Source organism: Gossypium hirsutum, chromosome A02 (assembly GCF_007990345.1).
Source record: "Gossypium hirsutum isolate 1008001.06 chromosome A02, Gossypium_hirsutum_v2.1, whole genome shotgun sequence".
Lineage (NCBI taxonomy): Eukaryota > Viridiplantae > Streptophyta > Magnoliopsida > Malvales > Malvaceae > Gossypium > Gossypium hirsutum.
In genome coordinates, this window is record NC_053425.1 from 3,173,709 (window position 1) to 3,195,444 (window position 21,736).

At 32.1% G+C, this 21,736-nt stretch overlaps 2 protein-coding genes and 1 long non-coding RNA gene across 3 annotated transcripts; 2 read left to right on the forward strand and 1 right to left on the reverse strand.

The window, feature by feature from the left end:
* Window positions 1-160: 160 nt before the first annotated feature.
* Window positions 161-1,158, forward strand: LOC121214689 (uncharacterized). The gene is made up of 2 exons (XR_005910322.1): window positions 161-497; window positions 611-1,158. It is a non-coding gene; the product is annotated as an uncharacterized lncRNA (long non-coding RNA).
* Window positions 1,159-6,296: 5,138 nt separating this feature from the next.
* LOC107960480 (glycine-rich cell wall structural protein) lies at window positions 6,297-7,781 on the reverse strand. Its single transcript, XM_016896821.2, has one exon. The coding sequence runs from the start codon at window positions 7,779-7,781 to the stop codon at window positions 6,297-6,299; it is 1,485 nt and encodes a 494-aa protein (XP_016752310.2).
* Window positions 7,782-15,875: 8,094 nt separating this feature from the next.
* On the forward strand, window positions 15,876-21,326 carry LOC107957087 (leucine-rich repeat extensin-like protein 5). The gene is made up of 5 exons (XM_041091868.1): window positions 15,876-15,921; window positions 15,971-17,038; window positions 19,666-20,276; window positions 20,663-20,744; window positions 20,835-21,326. The coding sequence occupies exons 1-3, from the start codon at window positions 15,876-15,878 to the stop codon at window positions 19,686-19,688; spliced, it is 1,137 nt and encodes a 378-aa protein (XP_040947802.1). The 3' UTR covers window positions 19,689-20,276; window positions 20,663-20,744; window positions 20,835-21,326.
* Window positions 21,327-21,736: the final 410 nt, after the last annotated feature.

Below are 21,736 nucleotides of genomic sequence, written 5' to 3' on the forward strand. Positions count from 1 at the left end.
TTGTTAGTTTGTTAACAATGATGAGCTTATTGGTTTAGTGGTAAAATTTTAGCTTATCAATTGGTCTCATGTTTGAATCTTGTGGTGTACAAAAAATGAAATTATTTTTGCTTCTCTTTGTTGAGTTGTCCATGCTCATTGTTTGAGTCGGATTTGAATTCAAAACAACCTAATTTGATGATATTAAGGGAGGAGTTTGTGGGACTGGAGAGATAATCTCTTAATTTTTCTCCACAAAACAGTCCCTAGCGATTTTCTCTCTCCCACTTCTCTCCTTCTGCCGTCCCTATTCTTTCTCCACTTCTCCCATGCTCATTTTTTTTCCATTTTGCTATACTGGCTCTCGGGAAAAAATCCCTTCTGTCATTTTTCCTTCTCTTTGCTACTTTCCAATTACCTTCGATTACATTATTGTTATTCTAAGTGTTGTTAATCCTAGTGTTCTTTTGGCTGTCCCCTGCTCTTGTGACATTTCATTACGGTCGATTTATCATTTGGTAAGTTCCATGTATTTCATTTAGGAATTTTGTTTTCGTGTTTTCTCCAAGGGTGATAGATGATTTTGATTAATTGGCCAATCGGGTAATGTAATTGTTTTGTGTTCTATTAGGTGGAGATTTTGTGACAGACACTCCGTCGGTGAATTATGTGTTAGGAATTGTTGCACCTTTGGGTAAAAAATCGCATAATACAGTTTAAGGACTCGTTGGGTATGTTGTTGCTATGGTAGACAAGCCCTAACGGTTGTGGTCGAATACTCTAATCGAGTAAAGGCTGAGTGATTAATTCGGATTTGATATGGTTGCTAATTAGTTATTTTGATTGTTGTTTTAGGATCTGAAAGTGTGTTGTAATGTCGTGTTTCAGAAACAATCAGGTGTATGACGATAATCTTGAAAAATAGCGAACAACGCAGAATCAAAAAACTCACTATCGATGCCACACAGCCATGTGGATCACATAAGTTGGGCTAAGTAGGCTGTGTAGGCCACACGGGTGTGTGCTAGGCCGTGTGGGTCACATAAACATCATTTTCTGTATATTTTGGTTAGGGCCATAGTTGAAGTGCAATTCGAGATTAGCCACTTCGTAGGAGCTGTAATGTGATATGTATGACTTTTAAATATGAAATCTGATATTTTGCTTCTGTATGTGCTACTTCTGTGAGCATCGTTAGCATGTTTCTTATTAGCTAAGTATATACGATTATTGATTAGTTATGTTTTGTTCCAATTCTCATAGCATATGACGTTGTTGCTATTCTGATTTAATTGATTTGTTGTTATTGAAGTCGGACATATTTGTTGTGCAAAGCATGAAATTTCATGCCTACTGATTTCTGTTAAATACATGATTGCATGTTCAACATGCTTACTATTCTGATTCTGAATTTGCATGCCATGTCACATTGCATGGGGTAGCGATGATATTGTAAGGAGGAAGTTTTAATGATCTGCACTATCAGTTGGTATAACCACATATCTGTTATGGCAGCTTGACTGCAATTATGGTGGTTCGACCACCCATATATGTTCTGGCAATTTATCTGTTACTCTAGTGGCATTGTTCCACAACTATATGTTGGTGTGTTTTGGCTGGACGAGTTCTGGGTAACTCTATTTGGTGTGTAGCGGAGTTTGGTAGGAATACTTTCTGAAAATATGCATTGTGTTTTTCTAAAAAATTCTGCATTGACATAATCATGCCATTCGTGTTTGTTCAATTATTGATTTCTATTTGACTGCCTGTTATCTACTTTTGTATGTAGGCTAAGTTGTACACTGAGCTTTGTTACCTCACCCAAAAAATTTCATCCTCTCAGGTAATTAGTAAACATCTAATCGAGCGACGTGTGGGAGCTTGAATTAGATTCAGGTTAATTAAAAAGAACACAATTTTAAGTTTAGGGTCCGTTTGTTTACATGTAAAAGGTTTTACAGAAAATATTTTTTGCATTTTCCTGTGTTTGTTTCACAGAAAATAGTTTGGTCGATTGAAAATGACTTCCGGAAAAGAGCTCATCTGTAGATAATTTTAATTTTTATATAAAAATTAACTTAAATCAAGCTTAATATTATTATATTAATAATAATTTTTATTTTTATTTTTAAAAATATTTAAAATATTATATTTTTTAATATTATTAAACATACATATTTAATTATTTATATTTGGCCATATAATACATTATTAATATTTCAATTTATTATTTTAATAAATTATTTAATATTTCAATTTTATTTTAATAATAAATTTTAAAAATAATAATTTTAAATAATATTATTCACATATTATTGAAAATATTCAACATTAATATTTCAATAATAAATATTTATTACAATTATAAATATATTAATAATAAATGTTTTGTAATATAAAGGTTAAAATATGTCATAAGTCTATATATACTTCACAGATTTGTAATTTAGTCTTTTTACTTTTATTTCTAAGAATTTAGTCCATTTACTTTTCAAATTTAAAAATCAAATCCAATTGTTGACATCATTAATTTTTTTTGTCAATTTTATTGATGTCACATTTTTAAATAAAAAATACTCACTTAGTAGTCATATAATTAAAAAATGACGTAATTAATCTGAATTTAACATAATATTTTTAATATATGCAAAAATAATGTAAAATATAAAATTATAGATAAAAAATTCAATTAAACAATGAAAAAATAAAAAAAATCTCAAATGTATGTTTGTTTAATTGAAAACAACTTTTATGAAATATTTTTAAGAAATCAACCAAACAACAAAAATATTTTACACAGATTCATCCAAACACCTGAAAATATTAGATTTTCCAGAAAAGTAAATCATTTTCTAGAAATCATATTTTAGAAGTCATTTTCAGTGAAACAAACGAAGCCTTAATTCTGGGTTATATAAATGTTTTGGACTTATTCTTCAGTTTTTGGATTTTTTGGTGGATTTTGTTTTCAATAATCGGTAAAATAATATGTTTTCACTTATTAAAATCACAGTTTTCAAATTATCAACTCCAAAATTTTTGCTACAACATTAAGTATCAAATTAAGTGATTTTTTGTAAAATAAATAAGTTTTGCGCGTGATTTCTAAAAAAAACATGTAAGACTATTGCTAGATAACACGATTTCCAAAGCTAGATTTTAATTTGGGTTTCTAAACCGTAAGCGTAATACCTCAAGATTTGACCATAACGTCTAAGCTGGGGGTAAGGTGCTACATTATTAATGCGATAATAACACATCATGACACATAAAGTGCATCCTGGCACATAATTTGTACACAAACCAATCCCATGATATGTCAACTATATTCGACTCCACCCGATTAGATAATAGGTATCAATATTCAATTCCATTTACATTTTAGTACACATATCAATTTCCAATCATTTTCACCATCACAATCTAATTCATTATCATATCACATATATTTCATATCATTCAATACATTTCTACCCAAATCATAATACATATCATTTTTCTAGCGATTCATGTTATTTTGCAATTTACTTAGTTTAGTCCTCTATTCCAAAAATTCACATTCAAGCTCAATTTAATAACCTATATTATCACCATTTGCTAACCTTGGTACTCCCACATGCAATTAACATGAAAATGCAAACTATTCACACGACTTAAATTATAAATGTACAAACCAGAAATTTTAGCTACCCATCGACTACTTTCACTCTCCCTCTCAATGAATCCATGTCAACGGTAGCTACAAATAATCATAAAACATATCACCCTATCATTATACATCAAATTCACAATCAATTATCAATTTATGCATATTTTGCAAATTATTCAATATCGTCCCTAAAAGCAAAACAAGCAAAACTTTCAATCCAAAGCCTTGTATTAAAATCCACTTTCACTTATATTAATTAGGGACCATTTATTTTCTATTCCTACTAAAATTTCATAATAGTTTTTCATTTTATTCAATTTGGTCCCTAATGTGCAAAACTCACTGTTAAGCTTTACAGTTTAGTCATTTTTCGTAAACTAGGCTAAATTTTTATCAATTTAATTCCCAAATCATTTAATTCTCGACAATCAAAACTTTCAAAACTTTAACAGTTTTACAAATTGGTACATGGGCTAGCTAAATCAAGCTCTTATGATCACAAATCTATAAGAATTTATAAGTATTACAAGAAAAGGACTTGAAATTCTTATCTAATTGATGGCCAAAATGGAAAATAAAGATTTTCTTCTCTTCTCCTATCGTGGTAGGTTGAAGAAGGAAACAAATGATGCTTTTTATCAACTTTTTTCACCAATTTTATCGTTTATACTTAAATTAATTTAATTAAACTTAATTAATTAAGTCATAATCCTTAATTAACTTAAAGTAATGATAATTCACATCACATCCCACTATCATCCATTTAAAATAGGTTCATTTTTTATTTTAATCCTTTGGGTAATTGCTATATAAATCCCTTATCCTTATTCTAATAAAAAATCTATAGCAATTAAACTTACAATTTAGTCCTTAAATCTTAATTAATCACAATTTCAATTAAATTACTAATTCAAATTTCAATTCATCTATACACTAACTCTACAAATATTCCTATTTAACATTTACGGGTTCGGTTTACATAAACGAGATCCCGAAATTATGTTTTTCGACACCACTAGAAATTGGGTTGTTACACACCTATGTCACCAAAAACACTAGTGCAACCACTTCCACTAATATTTCTGCCAAACCATGCTTGTCCTCTTGTTCCACCACCACTTGCACCAATAGCACCACCTCTACCAAACCCTACTTGCCCTCTTTCTCCACCAGCAAAATTAGTACTCCCACTTCCTCCTTTTTTTCCACCAAACCTTCATTGCCCTCCTACTCCACCTTTTCCACCAAACCCTTTTTAAACTAAAAAGTTGACATCAACATTATTAATTTTAAAAATTAAAAATTGTTGAGAAAATTTATGAGGAGTGAAAAGGAGTAGTACCCACTAATGTCTAGCACTACTTAACCATGTAAACTTACCATATATGAAGTTAGAAAATTTTCAAAAAAAAATCATGGGCTTAGATCATTACTGATACCTTGGATGTGTGCTTGCCCGTCTATGATATCCAAACATATTATAGGAGCATATCTTAAAGATTGGTTAGGATTAGATCGAGGAAATCAACTTCCCTATTTTCAGGAGATTGGATTGAATCGAACAAACAATGGGAACATATCTTGAAGATTCGAGACTTATCTAGAACTTATTAAAGATATTCTCAGAGCTTATTATCTTGCTACTTTGATGGAAGGTTGATTATAACTGATCTAGTATACTAGCAAAGTTGCTTATGCATTCAAGAGACTAGTATAGGTGTTATATAGATTAGAGAGCACTTATTTTGATCATAAAGGAGTGTGAAATCAAGTGGTTTACTTTATTTTTAGCCGAAGTTTCCTGAAGGAAACATAGAGGAGAGTGATGTAGATCTTAGGTGAAAAAGTGAGGTTTCTAATCTAGCGAATGCTAAAGCTTGTAACCACTTATTATACAAATTGTTAAGATAGTGGATTGTCTCTCTAGGAACAATAAACTTGGAGAAACCGAATTATGTAAATAAATTGTTGTGTTCTTATTTCTTCTTCAATAGTCCCTGAAGCAGTAGACACTAATCGTGGCATTGCTTAATTTGCATACAAATATTGTTTCAATTCATTCAATGGCAATAGTCCCAAGCAATAAAAATATATTAGCTCACCATCGGGGTGTCGAGAAAGCACTACAAGCTTATTAATGGCAAAGGAATACACTAGATGAATAGAATGAAATTTTCCATAGAATACACCCTCAAATTCCTTCAATATGCCAAAGGGATACTGACAACTTTGGATGTAAAAAAAAAAAGAAATTTCATTTCATTTATAAAAAAAATTAAAAAAATAATACTTTTGATTTGAGAGAAATATTTATTATATGTGGAATTTGATTTCATTACTTAAAAATTATGGATAACACATTTTATTTGGAATCATTTTGATAACGGGTATTGTAAGAACATAAACTCATATGCAACTGAACTCTTAAACCCATTTTTTTTAAGATTTTAATATATTCTCATTTTATTCTCTATAACAAAGATTCACATTAATATTAGGAAAGTACATAGTACAAACCACCTATGCATAGCATGCGGAGGATTAACAAAATCTCTCATTTAAGGTTTCACTGAATAAAAATAAGTGAAACACAAATAACCAACTGTTATTATTTATAAGGAAATGTAACTAGAATTCGGTAATTAAATATCTTTGTTTGTAATGTGCATCAGTTGCCTCCACCAAACCCTCCTCCTCCTCCTAAACCAAAATGAAAATTACCACCAAAATGCAAGTCACCTCTACCACTTCCACCACCTTTTCCACCAAACCCTCCTTGGCCTCCTACTCCACTAGCAACATTAGCGCTACCACTTCCACCACCTTTTCCACCAAACTGACCTTGTCCTCTTACTCCACCTATAACATTAGTGCTACCACTTCCACCAAACCCTCCTTTCCCTCCTATTCCACCAGCAACATTAGCGTTGCCACTTCCACCACTTTTTCCACCAAACCCTCCTTGCCCTCCTACTCCATCAGCAACATTAGCACTACCACTTCCACCACCTTTTCCACCAAACCCTTCTTTCCCTCCTACTCCACCAGCAACATTAGCACTACCACTTCCACCACCTTTTCCACCAAACCCTCCTTGCCCTCCTACTCCACCAGCAACATTAGCTCTATCACTTGCGCTACCACTTCCACCTCCTTTTCCACCAAACCCTCCTTGCCCACCAAATCCACCAGCAATATTAGCGCTACCAGTTCCACCACCTTTTCCACCAAATTCTCCTTTCCCTCCAAATCCACCAGCAACATTAGCACTGCCACCTCCACTTCCACCACCTTTACCACCAAACCCTCCTTGCCCTCCTACTCCACCAGCAATATTAGTGCTACCACTTCCACTACCTTTTCCATCAAACCCTCCTTGCCCTCCTACTCCACCAACAACATTAGCGCTACTACTTCCACCACCTTTTCCACCAAACCCCCCTTGCCCTCCTACTCCACCAGCAACATTAGTGCTACCACTTCCACCACCTTTTCCACCAAACCCTCCTTGTCCTACTCCACCAGCAACATTAGCGCTACCACTTCCACCACCTTTTCCTCCAAATCCTCCTTGCCCTCCTACTCCACCAGCAATATTACTGCTACCACTTCCACCACCTTTTCCACCAAACCCTCCTTGTCCTCCTATGTTACCTCCAAATCCAACACTTTTACCACCAGCAATATTACCGCTACTGCTTCCATCACCTTTTCGACCAAATCCTCCTTGTCCTCCTATATTACCTCCAAATCCAACACTTTTACCACCAGCAATATTACCGCTGCCACTTCCACCACCTTTTCCACCAAACCCTCCTTGTCCTCCTATATTACCTCCAACTCCAACACCTTTACCACCACCTCTTGCTACACGATGTTCGTGTATGGCTCTTTTTAAAGCAGAAGCACCTTTTAAAGCAGCAACACCAGTAACAGCAGCACCAGCTGCACCAACAGCACCTAAACCAAGTAGAGGTAAAAGTGTTAAAGACCTCCTATTTCTTTTATTTTCTACCATTTCTTTGGACAAATCCAGATGCTGAAGTAAATTATGTTCATTTTCATCAACATTAAGAATATCAGCAATTACATAATCATCCATAAAAATAGCATAAAAGACCAGAGGCACAACCATCCAAGTAAAAACACCCATCTTATCTAAAAGCTTAAGCGAAAGTTAACCCACAATAATCTGATTATACAATAAAGCATGTAAGAAATCATGAATTCAAGCTTTTAGAATTCTGCCATTTGATTTTTTTTTTCCTTTTTTTTTCTTTTTCTCATTGCTTACCTTATTAAGAAATTAAATATTTATAGAGAAATATTGACTTTATAAAGAAAATGAACAAATGGTCGAGCTTTAAGCATGGGAGTAAGAAATCGTTTAACCATTCATTCAGTAAAGAGAACTCATAATGTAAATCATTCAACTTATTAACGAAATTTTTTCCCCTTCATTTTCTCAACCAGCAATTGAATAAATAGCAACTATTTCCATTAAAAACATGATTTCGAATAAAATAGATTTTTTTTTTTGGAATAATGGTATCTCCATGCCCATTAGCTACTTACAAAAAGTAATCCATTCATAGTTTGTGATTATCACTCCCAACAATTTTATCTCCAAAATTTGAATCTAAATTCTCTCCTTGAAAGTACCATTAAAACGAATTTGATACTATCACATTTAAAACCAAATATGAAATAATTATATCGATTAAATTACATTTTTGTATGTGTCAAACCAAAATGACTATGTCTATTGCACTGTTATTTCTTGTGTAAGAGAGAAAAGAATTTAAGTATGGGTGATATATTGTTTTAGGAAAAATTAAATAAAAATAATTAGTAATAATTTCAAAAAATAATAATTCCATGATGAGCTAAAAAGTAGGATTTTTTAAAAACATAATTCTTAGTTATTTGAGTAAAAAACAAAGTATTGGACCAAAATACATTACTTAAGGATATTGAGGATTAATGTGGAACAAATGGTGTAGTTATAATGTTGGATTTTATGCACATAGAAGCTAACCACTTGGAAGATTAATGTTTCACTAGGCAATTATAAATGCACAGACTCCCATTTACACATTTAATAACATTGAATTTTTTTGGTATATGAATCCTTTCAATGTAATTAAGCCTTTTTTCCTTTTCCTTTTCCTTTTCATTTTCCTTCTAAGGTATACACAAATCAAATAAAATGGTATTACTATACCAACATTACATATTAACTTATGTACCAAAAATGAATCATGAAAAATTAAACAGTAAGTAGTAGGCAAAAACTTTTTTTTTTTAGAATACAAAGAAACTTTATTTTCTTTTATTGGTTTAACTAAAGTAATTAAATTTAATATACCAAGAGAAGTAAAATAAGTAAAACTTTAGGATAATTCTATAATCTATCTCGAAGATGTTTCTTATCATTTTTATTAAGAAGTGAATTTTTCACATTTTAAGGGTGAGACCGAAAGGGTACTCTCAATTAAGGGTGGTAAATCTCTCAATTAAGGGTAATTAATAGCTTAATTAACAATTAGGAATTTAATTGATTCTAGGCTAGGAGCTCGCATCGTTGAAACTAGGAGTAGGAAATTCTGATAGGTTAGTTTAGGTTAGTTAATTTAATTTGATTTATTGTTATTTCAATTTTGAACCAGCACTTCTAATTTGTAACTCAATTGTAATTATTTTTAGGTAATTAATTTAGTAATAATTTTTTCCAATATAGTAATCCATTAGGTACAATACTCGAAATACTTTTCAAGTATTCCATTATAGGTTAACTATATTACAATTTGATCTATATACTTGCAGATAGTTTACTTCATATTCACATATTTAATTGCATATTTACAAGCTTGGTGCACGACCATGTTTTCCAACAGAAATATGTTGCTTTATCCATCCAGTCATAATCTTTCAGCCCTACAAACATCCTTACATGCTATGTTTGCAGGTAGTACCAACAACTCGACTTCAACTTACAAGAGAATAAGTGGGGGGATAACCCTCGCAAAAGGATTCCATTTCTTTTCGCAACAGCAAGTAAAGTAGCTCACTGTCCTTAGGTAATATTGTTAGGGTTTAGACTGTAGACACTCAATTTTGCCCGGCCCATTTCAGTATTTAAAATAATAAATCCCAAAAAAATGAAGTCCAAGTTCAGTCCAGAATTACAAATATAATTTGGCCCGATCGGAATGGCCCATTACTTGAAAAGATTTAAGGTCCATCTACAAGCTTGACTCATATGGAAATATAATCTTCAATGATATGCAATCTTAGATGTGATATGCAATCTTAGATATGATACAATCTTAGATATGATTGCAATCTTAGATATGATACAATCTTAGATATGATTGCAATATTAGATATGATATACAATCTTAGAAGATATGATTTTGTAATCTTGGAGATTTAATTTGTAGATATACTTTAATCTTAACCGTTGATGTAATTTATCTGTACCGTTGGATTTGGGGAGGCTCAACTATAAATAGAGGCCTCTCCCTTCATTGTAAAGGACACACACTTGAGTTTTGGGAAGCAATAAGAATTCTTGAGAGCATTCACTCAAATTTCTCTCCTTCTTGCGTTCTTACTCTCTGTGGTTTGTTCTTATTTTATTCTTCGTCTATCTTAGCTTTTCAACCCTTTTTTATTTTAATTTCTTCATTTTTCAAATATGTATATTTTTTCCTATCTTTTATACATTTGATTATGTATTTTATATATCATAATATTTAACCTTTTTATATAGTTTATTTTCAAATATATATTTTCTATGCATGTATATATATTATATAATCATTTCATTATAAATATAAATTATTTTACATATTTGATATTTTATACATTATTTTTCTAAACCAATATATTTTATATTTTTTATATAATTATTATTCTTATAAATATATTTTTTATTATATATTATATTTTAAATTTATTATTAAATATCACATTTTTTATATGCTCATTCTATTTATCAATTGTTTATATTATACGTATATTTTTAAAACTTATGTTTTTTTTATTATTATACAATATTTGTTTTTACTTTAGAATTAATGTATTATTATGTTATGTATTTCATATGTTATGTAATATCTTAGACTTTTATAATTTACTTTCAAATGCATATTTTTATATATGTACATTGATATATTGTATTATATGCATCATTTCATTTATTAATCCATTCATGTGTACATTAAATTATTGGATTGTATATTTTATATTTTATGTAGATTCTATTTATCCATTTGCTATGCATGTCATCTATTTTTACTCATACATATTTTACATATTAATATTTACCATGTTTTTTATATTATTTAATGTTTTATTTATGATATATTGTATATAATTAGTGCATTTATTATGCTTTCTTTTGGGTATATTCCTATTTGCTTAGCATGATTATTTTTATTATTCTATTTTACCCTCTATATAGTGATTGCACTTATATAAAGTGTTATAATACTTTGTAATATACGCTATTTGAATATCTATGTTTCGTAATATAGAATTGTCACTCTAAAAGGTCATTTAAAACAATATTTAAAAGTTTTATAAAAATAAAAAGGCAATGTTTAGTATTTGAAAGCTTCGAGAAAAGTAGTGCCCTAACTTATTGGGTTGCAACTTTTCTCGTTGAGTTCGAATAGTCAAGTACCCTTCTAAGTTTTTAAGATTTTCAAAATACGAGCAACTATCTTGGAATTTCAAAGCGTTGTGTCCTAACTTATTAGATGTGGCGATTTGTCGTTTTGAGATAGGGATTTTCAAAAGGTTAACTTAATGTCAATGTTTTGATACGAGTGAACCCAAATTTTCAAAATCAAAGTATTTTAAAGAGGATTATATCTTAAAATTTTTTAAATTTCCGACATTAAAGACATTTGATAATCAATTAGGTACCAATTTTTGGGCATTACGAGGGTGCTAATCCTTCCTCGTACGTAACCGACTCCCGAACCCGTTCTTTTATTTCGTGGACCAAAACTAGTGATTTTAAAACAAAATGTTTTAAAGGTGATCCAATCACACCTAAAAAGATTGGTGGCGACTCCCATTTTCATTTTTTAAAATCGATTCCCATCTTCCAAAACTCGATTTGAAAATGGTTTCGACATAGACCATTCAAATTCAGCACTTCATAAAAGAATGGCTGAAGTGGTAAGTGAAAACCTTCCCTAAAAATTTGTCAATAAAAGAACAAATGATTTTTTCATCCCTCGTAGAACCCTACTATAGTCTCTACCTTTCACTCCAAACTATACGTATCTACAGAATGGGGAATAACACCAGCAGCAGCTGAAGGAGAATGACCCTGGTGGTACCCTTTCTCATCACACTTTACATTTTTAACTCAAGAAGAAAGAAACCAAGAAAAGAAGAAGCGACAGGGAATGAAAAAATCACAGAAACATTGCAAATAAAATATATAACTACAACACTACACATCCCATTCATGTGGTGCCACTCTACAATGATCATTCTTCCCCTCATTATTGCACATTATCCCCAAGGCTAGCGTGTCAGTCACCATTGAAAAGGTGCCAACTCTCACAATACTCAATAGCAACATTATTATTGGTCTTCTACAAGCCACTTCAAATGGGGGACTATTATTTATCCAAAACACTTCATGGGCTTAAACACAGAGTAACAAGCACATGCTCAAACCCAAATAAGGAAATAAAAACTTATTATGCAGACTAGTCAAATGATAAAAAGCCAACCAAGGGTATAAAGGAATTTCCCTAACAGAGTACAAATGCATCTTCACTAAGCATCTTGTCCTTCTCCCACATTCTTGGAAAAAACAGTTTAGAAAACAGTTTTATTACCAAGTGGAAGTTTAATTTATTATTCTACAATTGAGTGTTTATGATATTTATAATAATGAATATTTTACTTGAAATATTTGTTTTTTTTCCCTAAATAAGTGGAATAAGTCATTTATAACCTGCAACATTTCAATTTTCTTCACTAATCTCGACCTCAACTTGCTAGAGTTTCAATCAAACGATGTGTGATCGAAAATTAATATTTTAATTATAAAATTACTCCTATAAGGAGTACATATAGTGGGCGGTGACAACCCTTTTCTAGGATTAAGCTTTGTCACCCACTATTATATATTAGGCTTACTTGGATCTCGTCATGTATTAGGTTCAATTATATATGTTATTTATTCTTTAGATAAACTTATAATTTATCCAATCCAACAAACAATTTTCTAATTGTCAAAATATTATTTATTCAATTAATTTAATTAATTAGCTTAATTATATTATTTTATCAACTCGATTCTAATCTCATGAAAATCATGATGACTTTATTATATTAAAATCTATGAGTAAATAAATTTATTTACACTATGAAACTATGATCACTAATTAATTTAATCTTCACTTCGAACTTCAATTATTTAATTAAATAATAATTTGAAGAAATTAATTTAATCTCTAATGCATCTCTTATTTAGCGCAAGAAAATACATTCGTTGCGGATAGTGATAAATGCGATCTATTTTTCTAATATATCATTTTCATATATTCACATCATCAATTCAAATGCAAGCCATCAAGGATATGTCGAGCTAGCAAAAGGACCAATCAGATATATATAATTAGGACTCAAATAATTGTAATTAATTTCCGACTCTTTTTCAATTAATTACAACATTATTTAGTCATGCGGTCATTCCACTAAAGTACCATGACTAAGCTCTCCCCATAATATACCATTACAAAAATTACTTCATTGAGTGTTCGTCCAATGACTTTGTCATATGCGTGTTACCCTCATAAGACATCCTTAATCTCTTTGGGATAAAATTCGTTCTCCCAACATGATCCTATTTTATATCATGCAAACTATTACAACTTCTTCCATGAAAAAATCAATTACTAACACATAGTAATTGAATCATTCGTCTTTAAACAAATGACTTGTGGTAACGTTACTTTTCCATCTGTCATATAATGTCAATTAGAGGATGTCATTTACCATTTATTGAGCTATGAATTCCACTATTTTAAGTGAAGTTATATCAAGCAAAAGTCGTATGCCCAAACACCAACTTTCAACTCTATTACTAAATGAAATCGATTTTTTAATACATTACAATATACAAGTCGCACACACATAGTCCTTCACTTACTCAGTATTGAGGTAAGACAGATAATGAGTGTCCCAAGTGAATAAATCTATATTTACTCTACTTGGGATAATGAGTGTCACAAGTGAATAAATTTATATTTACTCTAATCTGGTCCTATCCAATGTTCTGTCAGTCCAAACAATCACATCTAAGTCTCTATCTTTCAGGAATCATCCTCTTCAATACCCAAGACAAGGTATCTTCCTATTTGGACTTGATAGATGACATATTAATCTTTTAATCGACTTACTCAATTTCGATTACACTATGAACCATTTAGATTATTTACTAATATAAGTTGTCTTTGTCGCATTATGATCAACCATATATTGCAACTTAATATTATTTAAACATTAGATAATCAACGAGCTAATATTTTCTTTCATTTTGCTTGCAAAAACCATTAAGTACATTATACAAAAGATATTAATGAGAAAGATGAGATTTTATTAAACCAATTTGTTCAAAAATTACGAGTACATTTGACAATATCACTACACTAAGGGCACTAGATCTCAACACCACAAGTTCCGTTTCTAACTCAATCAACAAGCACAAAATCATTAAGGGGTCTAACAATCCTAAATTTATAAAATAAGCCATGCACAAAGTTGTTAGCTTTAGGCACGCAAATGCGGGAAGGGAATGGAAAGCCTATAAATACCTATACACAATTCTTAGCAAGGTATGTTGACCCTTTGACTAAAACCATATCTCTTGCTTTCTATCATTTGTATCGGTACTAACATAAGCATCGAAAGACACACCAAAAATCAAACTCTAGTGCCTATTGACCCTATTCTCCTTTTGAAAACCACCCTAACTCACTCACATTCAATCAACCCAACTCACTAAAATCAACATTATTAATTTTAAAAATTTAAAGGTTGTTGACGCAATTTATCAGGAGTGACTAGGAGTAGTGCCCACTAGTGTTTAGCGTTGCTCAACCTCGTAAACTTACCTTATATAGAGTTGGAAAATTTTCGTAACAATAACCTTAGGCTGAAATCCTTGCTGATATCTTGGATGTGTGCAAGCCCATCTATGATGTCCAAACCTGTTATAGGAACATATCTTTCAGATCCGTTGCGATTAGATCAAGTAAAACAATTTCCTTATTTTTAAGGAGATTGGATTAAATCGGACAAACAATGGGAACATATCCTAAAGATTCGAGACTTATCTAGAACTTATTAGAGATATTCCCGGAGCTTATTATCCTGCTATTTTAGTGGAAGATTGATTGTAATTGATCTAGTATATTAGCCAGGTTGCTTATACATTGAGGGGACTTGTATAGGTGTTATATACATTAGATAGCACTTATTTTGTTCAATAAAGAATGTTTCTTTATGAGTGCATATAGTGTGAAATATTAATTTATTCTCACATTATTAAAATGACGAAATATATAGGTGATTGATTATGTCTAACAAAAAAGATTATGTTGACTCCATGACTTTTCCCAAGTTTCATCTGGCAGTCCCCAAAAAAGCATTACAAAAAAAAGTACAAGTTATATTCTCTTTAACAAAGATTCACAAAGATATTAGAAAAATAGAGTACAAACTTCTTATGCATAGCTTGTGAAGATTAACAAAATCTCTCATTTAAGTTTTACCGAATAAAAATAAGTGAAACAAAAATAACCAAATGTTATTATTCATAAGGATATATAACTAGAATTCAGTAATTAAATATCGTTGTTTGCCATATGCATCAGTTACCTCCACCAAACCCTCCTCCTCGTTCTAAACCAAAATAAAAATTACCACCAAAATGCAAGCCCTTACCACCACCACCATTACGCCCTAATATACCATCAACACCACCACTACCAACACCTCCACCTTGCCCTTTTACCCTACCAACAACACTAGAGCTACCACTTCCACCACTATTCCCACCAACCTCCCATTGTCCTCCTATTTTACCTTCGAAACTAGCTTTAGCTCCACCACTAGTAGAAGCACCAATGTTGCCCTCACTACCTTTTGCTCGACTTTGACCACCACTTCTACCATGCACACCTACTGCACCAGCAACGCTAGTGCTACCATGTCCACCAAATCCTCCTTGCCTTCCTACTCCACCAGCAACATTAGTGCGACCACTTCTGCTACCACTTGCACCAACAGCATGACCTCCACTAGAACCTCCTTACCCTACTACTCTACCAGCAACATTAATACTACCACTGTCACTACCTTCTCCACCAAATCCTCTTTGTCCTTCTACTCCACTAACAACATTAGCGCTACCACTTTTACCACCTTTTCCACCAAACCCTCTTTGTTCTCCTACTCCACCAATAACATTAGTACTACCACTTCTACCAAACCCTCATTTCCCTCCTATTCCACTAGCAACATTAGCGTTGCCACTTCCACCACCTTTTCCACCAAACCCTCATTGCCCTCTTACTCCACTAGCAAAATTTGCGCTACCACTTCCACCACATTTTCCACCAAACCCTCCTTGCCCTGCTACTCCACAAGCAAAATTTGTGCTACCACTTCCACCACATTTTCCACCAAACCTTCATTGCCCTCCTATTCCACCACCAACATTAGCGCTACTAGTTCCACCACTTTTTCCACCAAACTCTCTTTTCCCTCCTAATCCACCAGTAACATTAACACTACCACTTCTACCACCTTTCTCACCCAACCCTCCTTGCCCTTCTACTCCGCCAGCAACATTAGTGCTACCACTTCCACTATCGTTTCCACCAAACCCTCCTTGCCCTCCTACTCCACCAGCAATATTAGCATTACCACTTCCACTACCTTTTCCACCAAACCCTCCTTACGCTCCTACTCTACCAGCAACATTAACATTAACACTTCCACCATTTTTTCCACCAAACCCCCATTGCCCTCCTACTCTACCAACGACATTAGCACTACCACTTCCACCACCTTTTCCACCAAACCCTCATTGCCCTCCTACTCCACCAACAACATTAGCGTTACCACTTCCACCACATTTTCCTCCAAACCCTCCTTGCCTTCCTACTCCACCAGCAACATTGCCACTACCACTTCCACCACCTTTTCCACCAAACCCTCCTTGTCTTCCTATATTACCTCCAAATCCAACACCTTTACCACCACCTCCTGCTACACGTTGTTGGTGTATGGCTTTTTTTAAAGCAGAAGCACCTTTTAAAGCAGCAACACCAGCACCAACTGCACCAATGGCACCTAAACCAACTAAAGGTAAAAGTGTTAAAGACCTCATATTTCTTCTATTTTCTGCCATTTCTTTGGACAAACCTATATGCTGAAGTAAATTTTGTTCATTTTCATCAACATTAAGAATATCAGCAATTACATGACCATCCATAAAAGTAGCAAAAAAGACAAAAGGCACAACCATCCAAGTAAAAAAACCCATCTTATCTAAAAGCTTAAGCGAAGGTTAACCCACAATAATCTGATTATACAATAAGGCGTGTAAGAAATCGTGAATTCAAGCTTTTAGAATTCTACCATTTGATTTTTTTTCTTTTTTTTTCTTTTTCTCATTGCTTACCTTATTAAGAAATTAAATATTTATAGAGAAATATTGACTTTATAAAGAAAATGAACAAATGGTCAAGCTTTGAGCAAGGGAGTAAGAAATTGTTTAACCATTCATTCGGTAAAGAGAACCCATGTTGAAAATCATTTAATTTATTAATGAAAATTTTTCCCCTTTCTTTTTTACACCAGCAATTGAATAAATAACAACTTTTTCCATCAAAAAATTTATTTCCATTAAAAATAGATTTTTTTTTTGGAATAATGGTATCTCCATGTCCATTAACTACTCACGAAAAATAATCCATTTATAGTTCGTGATTATCATTCCCAACAATTTTATTTCTAAAATTTAAATCTAAATTTTCTCCTTGAAAAAGTATCATTAGAAGTGAATTTGATACAATCACATTTAAAACCAAATCTGAAATAATTATATCAATTAAATTGCATTTTTGTATGTGTCAAATCAAAATGACTATGTCAGTTGCACTCTTTCTTGTGTAAGAGAAAAGAATTTAGGTATGGGTGATATATTGTTTTAGGAAAAATTAAATAAAAATAAGTAGTAATAAGTTCAAAAATTAATAATTCCATGATGAGCTAAAAAGTAGGATTTTTTAAAAACATATTTCCTAGTTATTTGAGTGAAAAAAAAAAACAAAGTATTGGACCAAAATACATTACATGAGGATATTGAGGATTGATGTGGAACAAATGGTGTAGTTATAGTGTTGGATTTTATGCACATAGAAGCCACACACTAGGAAGATTAATGTTTCACTAGGCATTATAAATGCTTCCATTTACATATTTAATAAAATTGAATTTTGTTTTTTATTTTTTACAAGAAGAAGGAATAAACCATAACTACATTAAACAAGGGCAAGTCATTCCAAAGTAGTCATCATGTAATAATTGGAGCACATCATCCCAGCTATTGCATGAAAATATATCTACCCAATGGTCTTGAGAATGCCATTGAAGCCAATTTTGTAGCAGCCCTATTGTCCTCTCTGCAATTCTAAAATCAAAAATCAAAATAAGAAAAACATTTTTTTTTAAATCTTTATGATTTTTTTTATTTAATCGTTGTTAAATAAGTTGACTGAGAATGGATGATATAACTAATTTAACCCCTAATTTAATTTTTCGATATTCGATAGTAAATAAAAATATTTGATTAATAATTAAATTGGAATGAAGACTTTGACGTCATTGTTTAGTCAATTATATTAAGTTATTCTCTTAAAGGTAAATTATATTTTAAAATTAAGTTTTATATAAATGTTCACAAATCCAACTGTCTCTATATATAAATCAATAATTTTTATTAAAAATTTAAAAATTCATAAAAATTAAAAATATTAAAAAGTTTTTTGTTCCTATTTCTAATTTTATCAATTTTGAGCAGTTTACTCAGATATCAATTTAATCTTTATATTCAAATTAGTATATAGACTTTTCTCAATTTAATCGATCTAACTAGCCAATTCAATTCAATTCAAATAACTTTGATTTTGAGTAAATAACCCGAGAATCTACTCAACATAATATATATATATACAAGACCTAGTAAAGAAAATATAATTTTGTGTTTATTCCACTTTTCTATAATAATGTCCTGTGAAACTATAATTATTTCCCCTCATTACCACTTATTGATTGCTGGCTCTCATGCCCTGAAAAAGCAAAACAAATGAGCAAAAAGCAACGAATAAAAGCTTAGATGCCTATCTCCATCTCATAACCATAAGAAACAATGAAAACCCAAATCCTCCCCCACATATAAACCGTCAAAAGTTGGGGGGTTGATGAGTACTCTAATCCCCTCTTTTTTCTTTCTTTTTTTCACCCCATTTTCATCTCAGTAATGAGTGGTGAGGCTAAAAGCAAAAGAATACAACTTTAAGATATTCACCACAATGATTATAATGTAATATTACGATTTCCAACTTAAATCCGGAGTTGCTATATCCAAACTATTCATCCCATCTTTTCCTAACAATTTCCTAGTCCTAGTCCTATGCATCTTCTGTAAAAGCACCAAGGAATTGTACTAAGAGTTAATTTATATTTTGTCTTTATTTAAAAAATAAGTAAATTAGTTCATGTACGTTAAATTAAAGAGCAAACTAGTCCTTTCTATTAAAAATTTCTTCCAATTCTACTATTAAAAACTGGTTTTGCTAACAGAATAACCAAGCAATTACATGTGACGTGCCTCGTGCCTCATTCTAGCATACAAGGACCAATTTTTAATAGTAAAAGTAAATGAAATTTTTAATAAAAAAGACTAATTTGCTCTTTTATCTAATGTACAGGGACTAAATTGCCCATTTTTTGAGTGAGGGAGCAAAATGTAATCTAACTCTTAGTACAAGGGCTTTTATGATAATTTTACCAATTATCTTCTATGTAAAAAAGCAAAGTATACTAGTAAAATCAAATGGCATGTATATATATATATACATGAAGCTGTTTCTTCACCAGTTTAGAAAGGGAGAGGGGATCTAAGCTTTGTTTTGGGAGGGGGAGGTATAGTACTCCTGGCGGCGTCGGCGCAGAACAGGTGCACTGCTCTAGTGTGCTCATGCTATGTACCATCAAGGAATTTGGATACCAAAGGTGAAGAGATTAACATCAAGAAGAAGTGGTCAAGTGTGGGAAAGAGTATCAAAGATGGGGTCATGGAAGAAGTTCGTAATGATGATGAGTTACAATTAGGCCATGAAATTAGGGTCACCAATGGTGGCAACTGCAGTAGTAGTGGGACTAATGGGCCTCACATGGAACTAATTACCACTCTCAAGAGCAATCTCAAGAAAGCTACTGCTACTGATGAAGAGAACCGGTTAAAGACTCAAAGGAGGAAAGTTAGTTGGCCTGATGCTCATGGTAAAGATATTGCTCATGTTCAAGAGTTTGAACCAAGGTAAACATCATCCCCACGTAGCTAATCCTTTATATTTTCTTCTATATATAAGGAATTAATCTCACTTTCATGGCTGAGATTCCATTAGGTTAGCCAAAGGCCTTAGTCAATACTTTGAGAAATAGCACTACCCCAAGAAGTGTTCTTAGGATGTTTGTTAGCATTATATTTCATAGTTTAAGATTCAACTAATGTTATCTAGACTCGAGAATGGATGTCAGATATGGCACTTTTTTTCATATATCCGGGAGATCCTAGCCTCGTCCTATGTTCAAAATATATATCAGATATAGAAGTTGAATATGGATTGATACTTTAGTTAATGAAAAGAGAGCATAGTCTTAAACCAACTTTGTATGTTTCTGACATATTTTTTGCCATAAAAGTGTGTCAGATGATGGAGAGCTAGGAGGAGTTAGGAACTCTTGTGTTTGTGCAATTCAATGAAGCAACAACATCCCCAAGCAGGTAAAGTCCCTTCAAAGATGAACTAATTTATGAAAATTGTATAGAACTATTGTTGCTTGATTATTCATAATTAGTTAGCCAAATTTGCAGGGTTCAGATATGCAAAGATGAATCATAATGCAGTGAAAGTGCCTGCATCATATTTGACAGTGCTCCAAAAACTGATTAACCATAAGGGATGCATTATTGCAGACAGATTTGTGAAAGTAGGTAGGTTTTTTTTTCTTTTCACTGTTACGGAATGCATTAAAAATGGTTGCCCACAAGAGTCTTCATTGTTCAATCAATGTCTTTTAAATATGAGGCATGAGGAGAAGAGGCAGGACCCCCTCTCCATTGGGGTCTGTTGGCTGCAGAACTAAAGGAAATTGGGTCATGATTATTTCAAAAACAGGTGCATGCATTTCTTCTCTTTAGGAGCATGTTTGTTACTTAAAGTGGTCCCTTTGGTAAGTGAATCTAGTGATCAAATGAGTTCAAAATCATATAGGAATTAGTTAACTGCATGCCATTAAAGTTCTTCAAAACTTTCCCTTTCCTTTGCATCAAAAACTTCAATTAACAACGAAAAAATCTTTTAAAGTTTGAATGTTATTCTAGTTGCTATGTATGATCTTGACAAATAGCAATAGGCTTAGAACTGAAAATTTTCCCTGAAAATCCCAAGTTTCCAATTTGAACAAAGCTGGTGAATGCTAGCGATGGGGGGGTTTGCAGATCCTTGTAGGACCCCAAAAAGACAAGTTAATCAAAAATCTTTGCTTATTACCACAATCATAGCATAAACGCACAAGCCTCTGCTGCACTAACATAAAAACATGATTGCTAAGATGCTTTTAATATTTGATTGAAATGTTGGCACCTTTTACTTTTCATAAAGAAATATTAAACTAATAAACTTGTCTTCATGTTATTTTGGATGGTCACATTACCAAACAGCAGCATAATCAATCCCCATGGTTTTCATAGTTTCTTTTGTGCAATATTATTAG

Coding starts and splice junctions, on each gene's coding strand:
- LOC107960480 (XM_016896821.2), bottom strand. CDS start 7,781: ATGGGTGTTTTTACTTGGATGGTTGTGCCTCTGGTCTTTTATGCTATT.
- LOC107957087 (XM_041091868.1), top strand. CDS start 15,876: ATGTCCACCAAATCCTCCTTGCCTTCCTACTCCACCAGCAACATTA. Junction 15,922..15,970: donor CTACTCCACCAGCAACATTA/GTGCGACCACTT, acceptor GACCTCCACTAG/AACCTCCTTACCCTACTACT. Junction 17,039..19,665: donor GGCACCTAAACCAACTAAAG/GTAAAAGTGTTA, acceptor TCTAATGTACAG/GGACTAAATTGCCCATTTTT.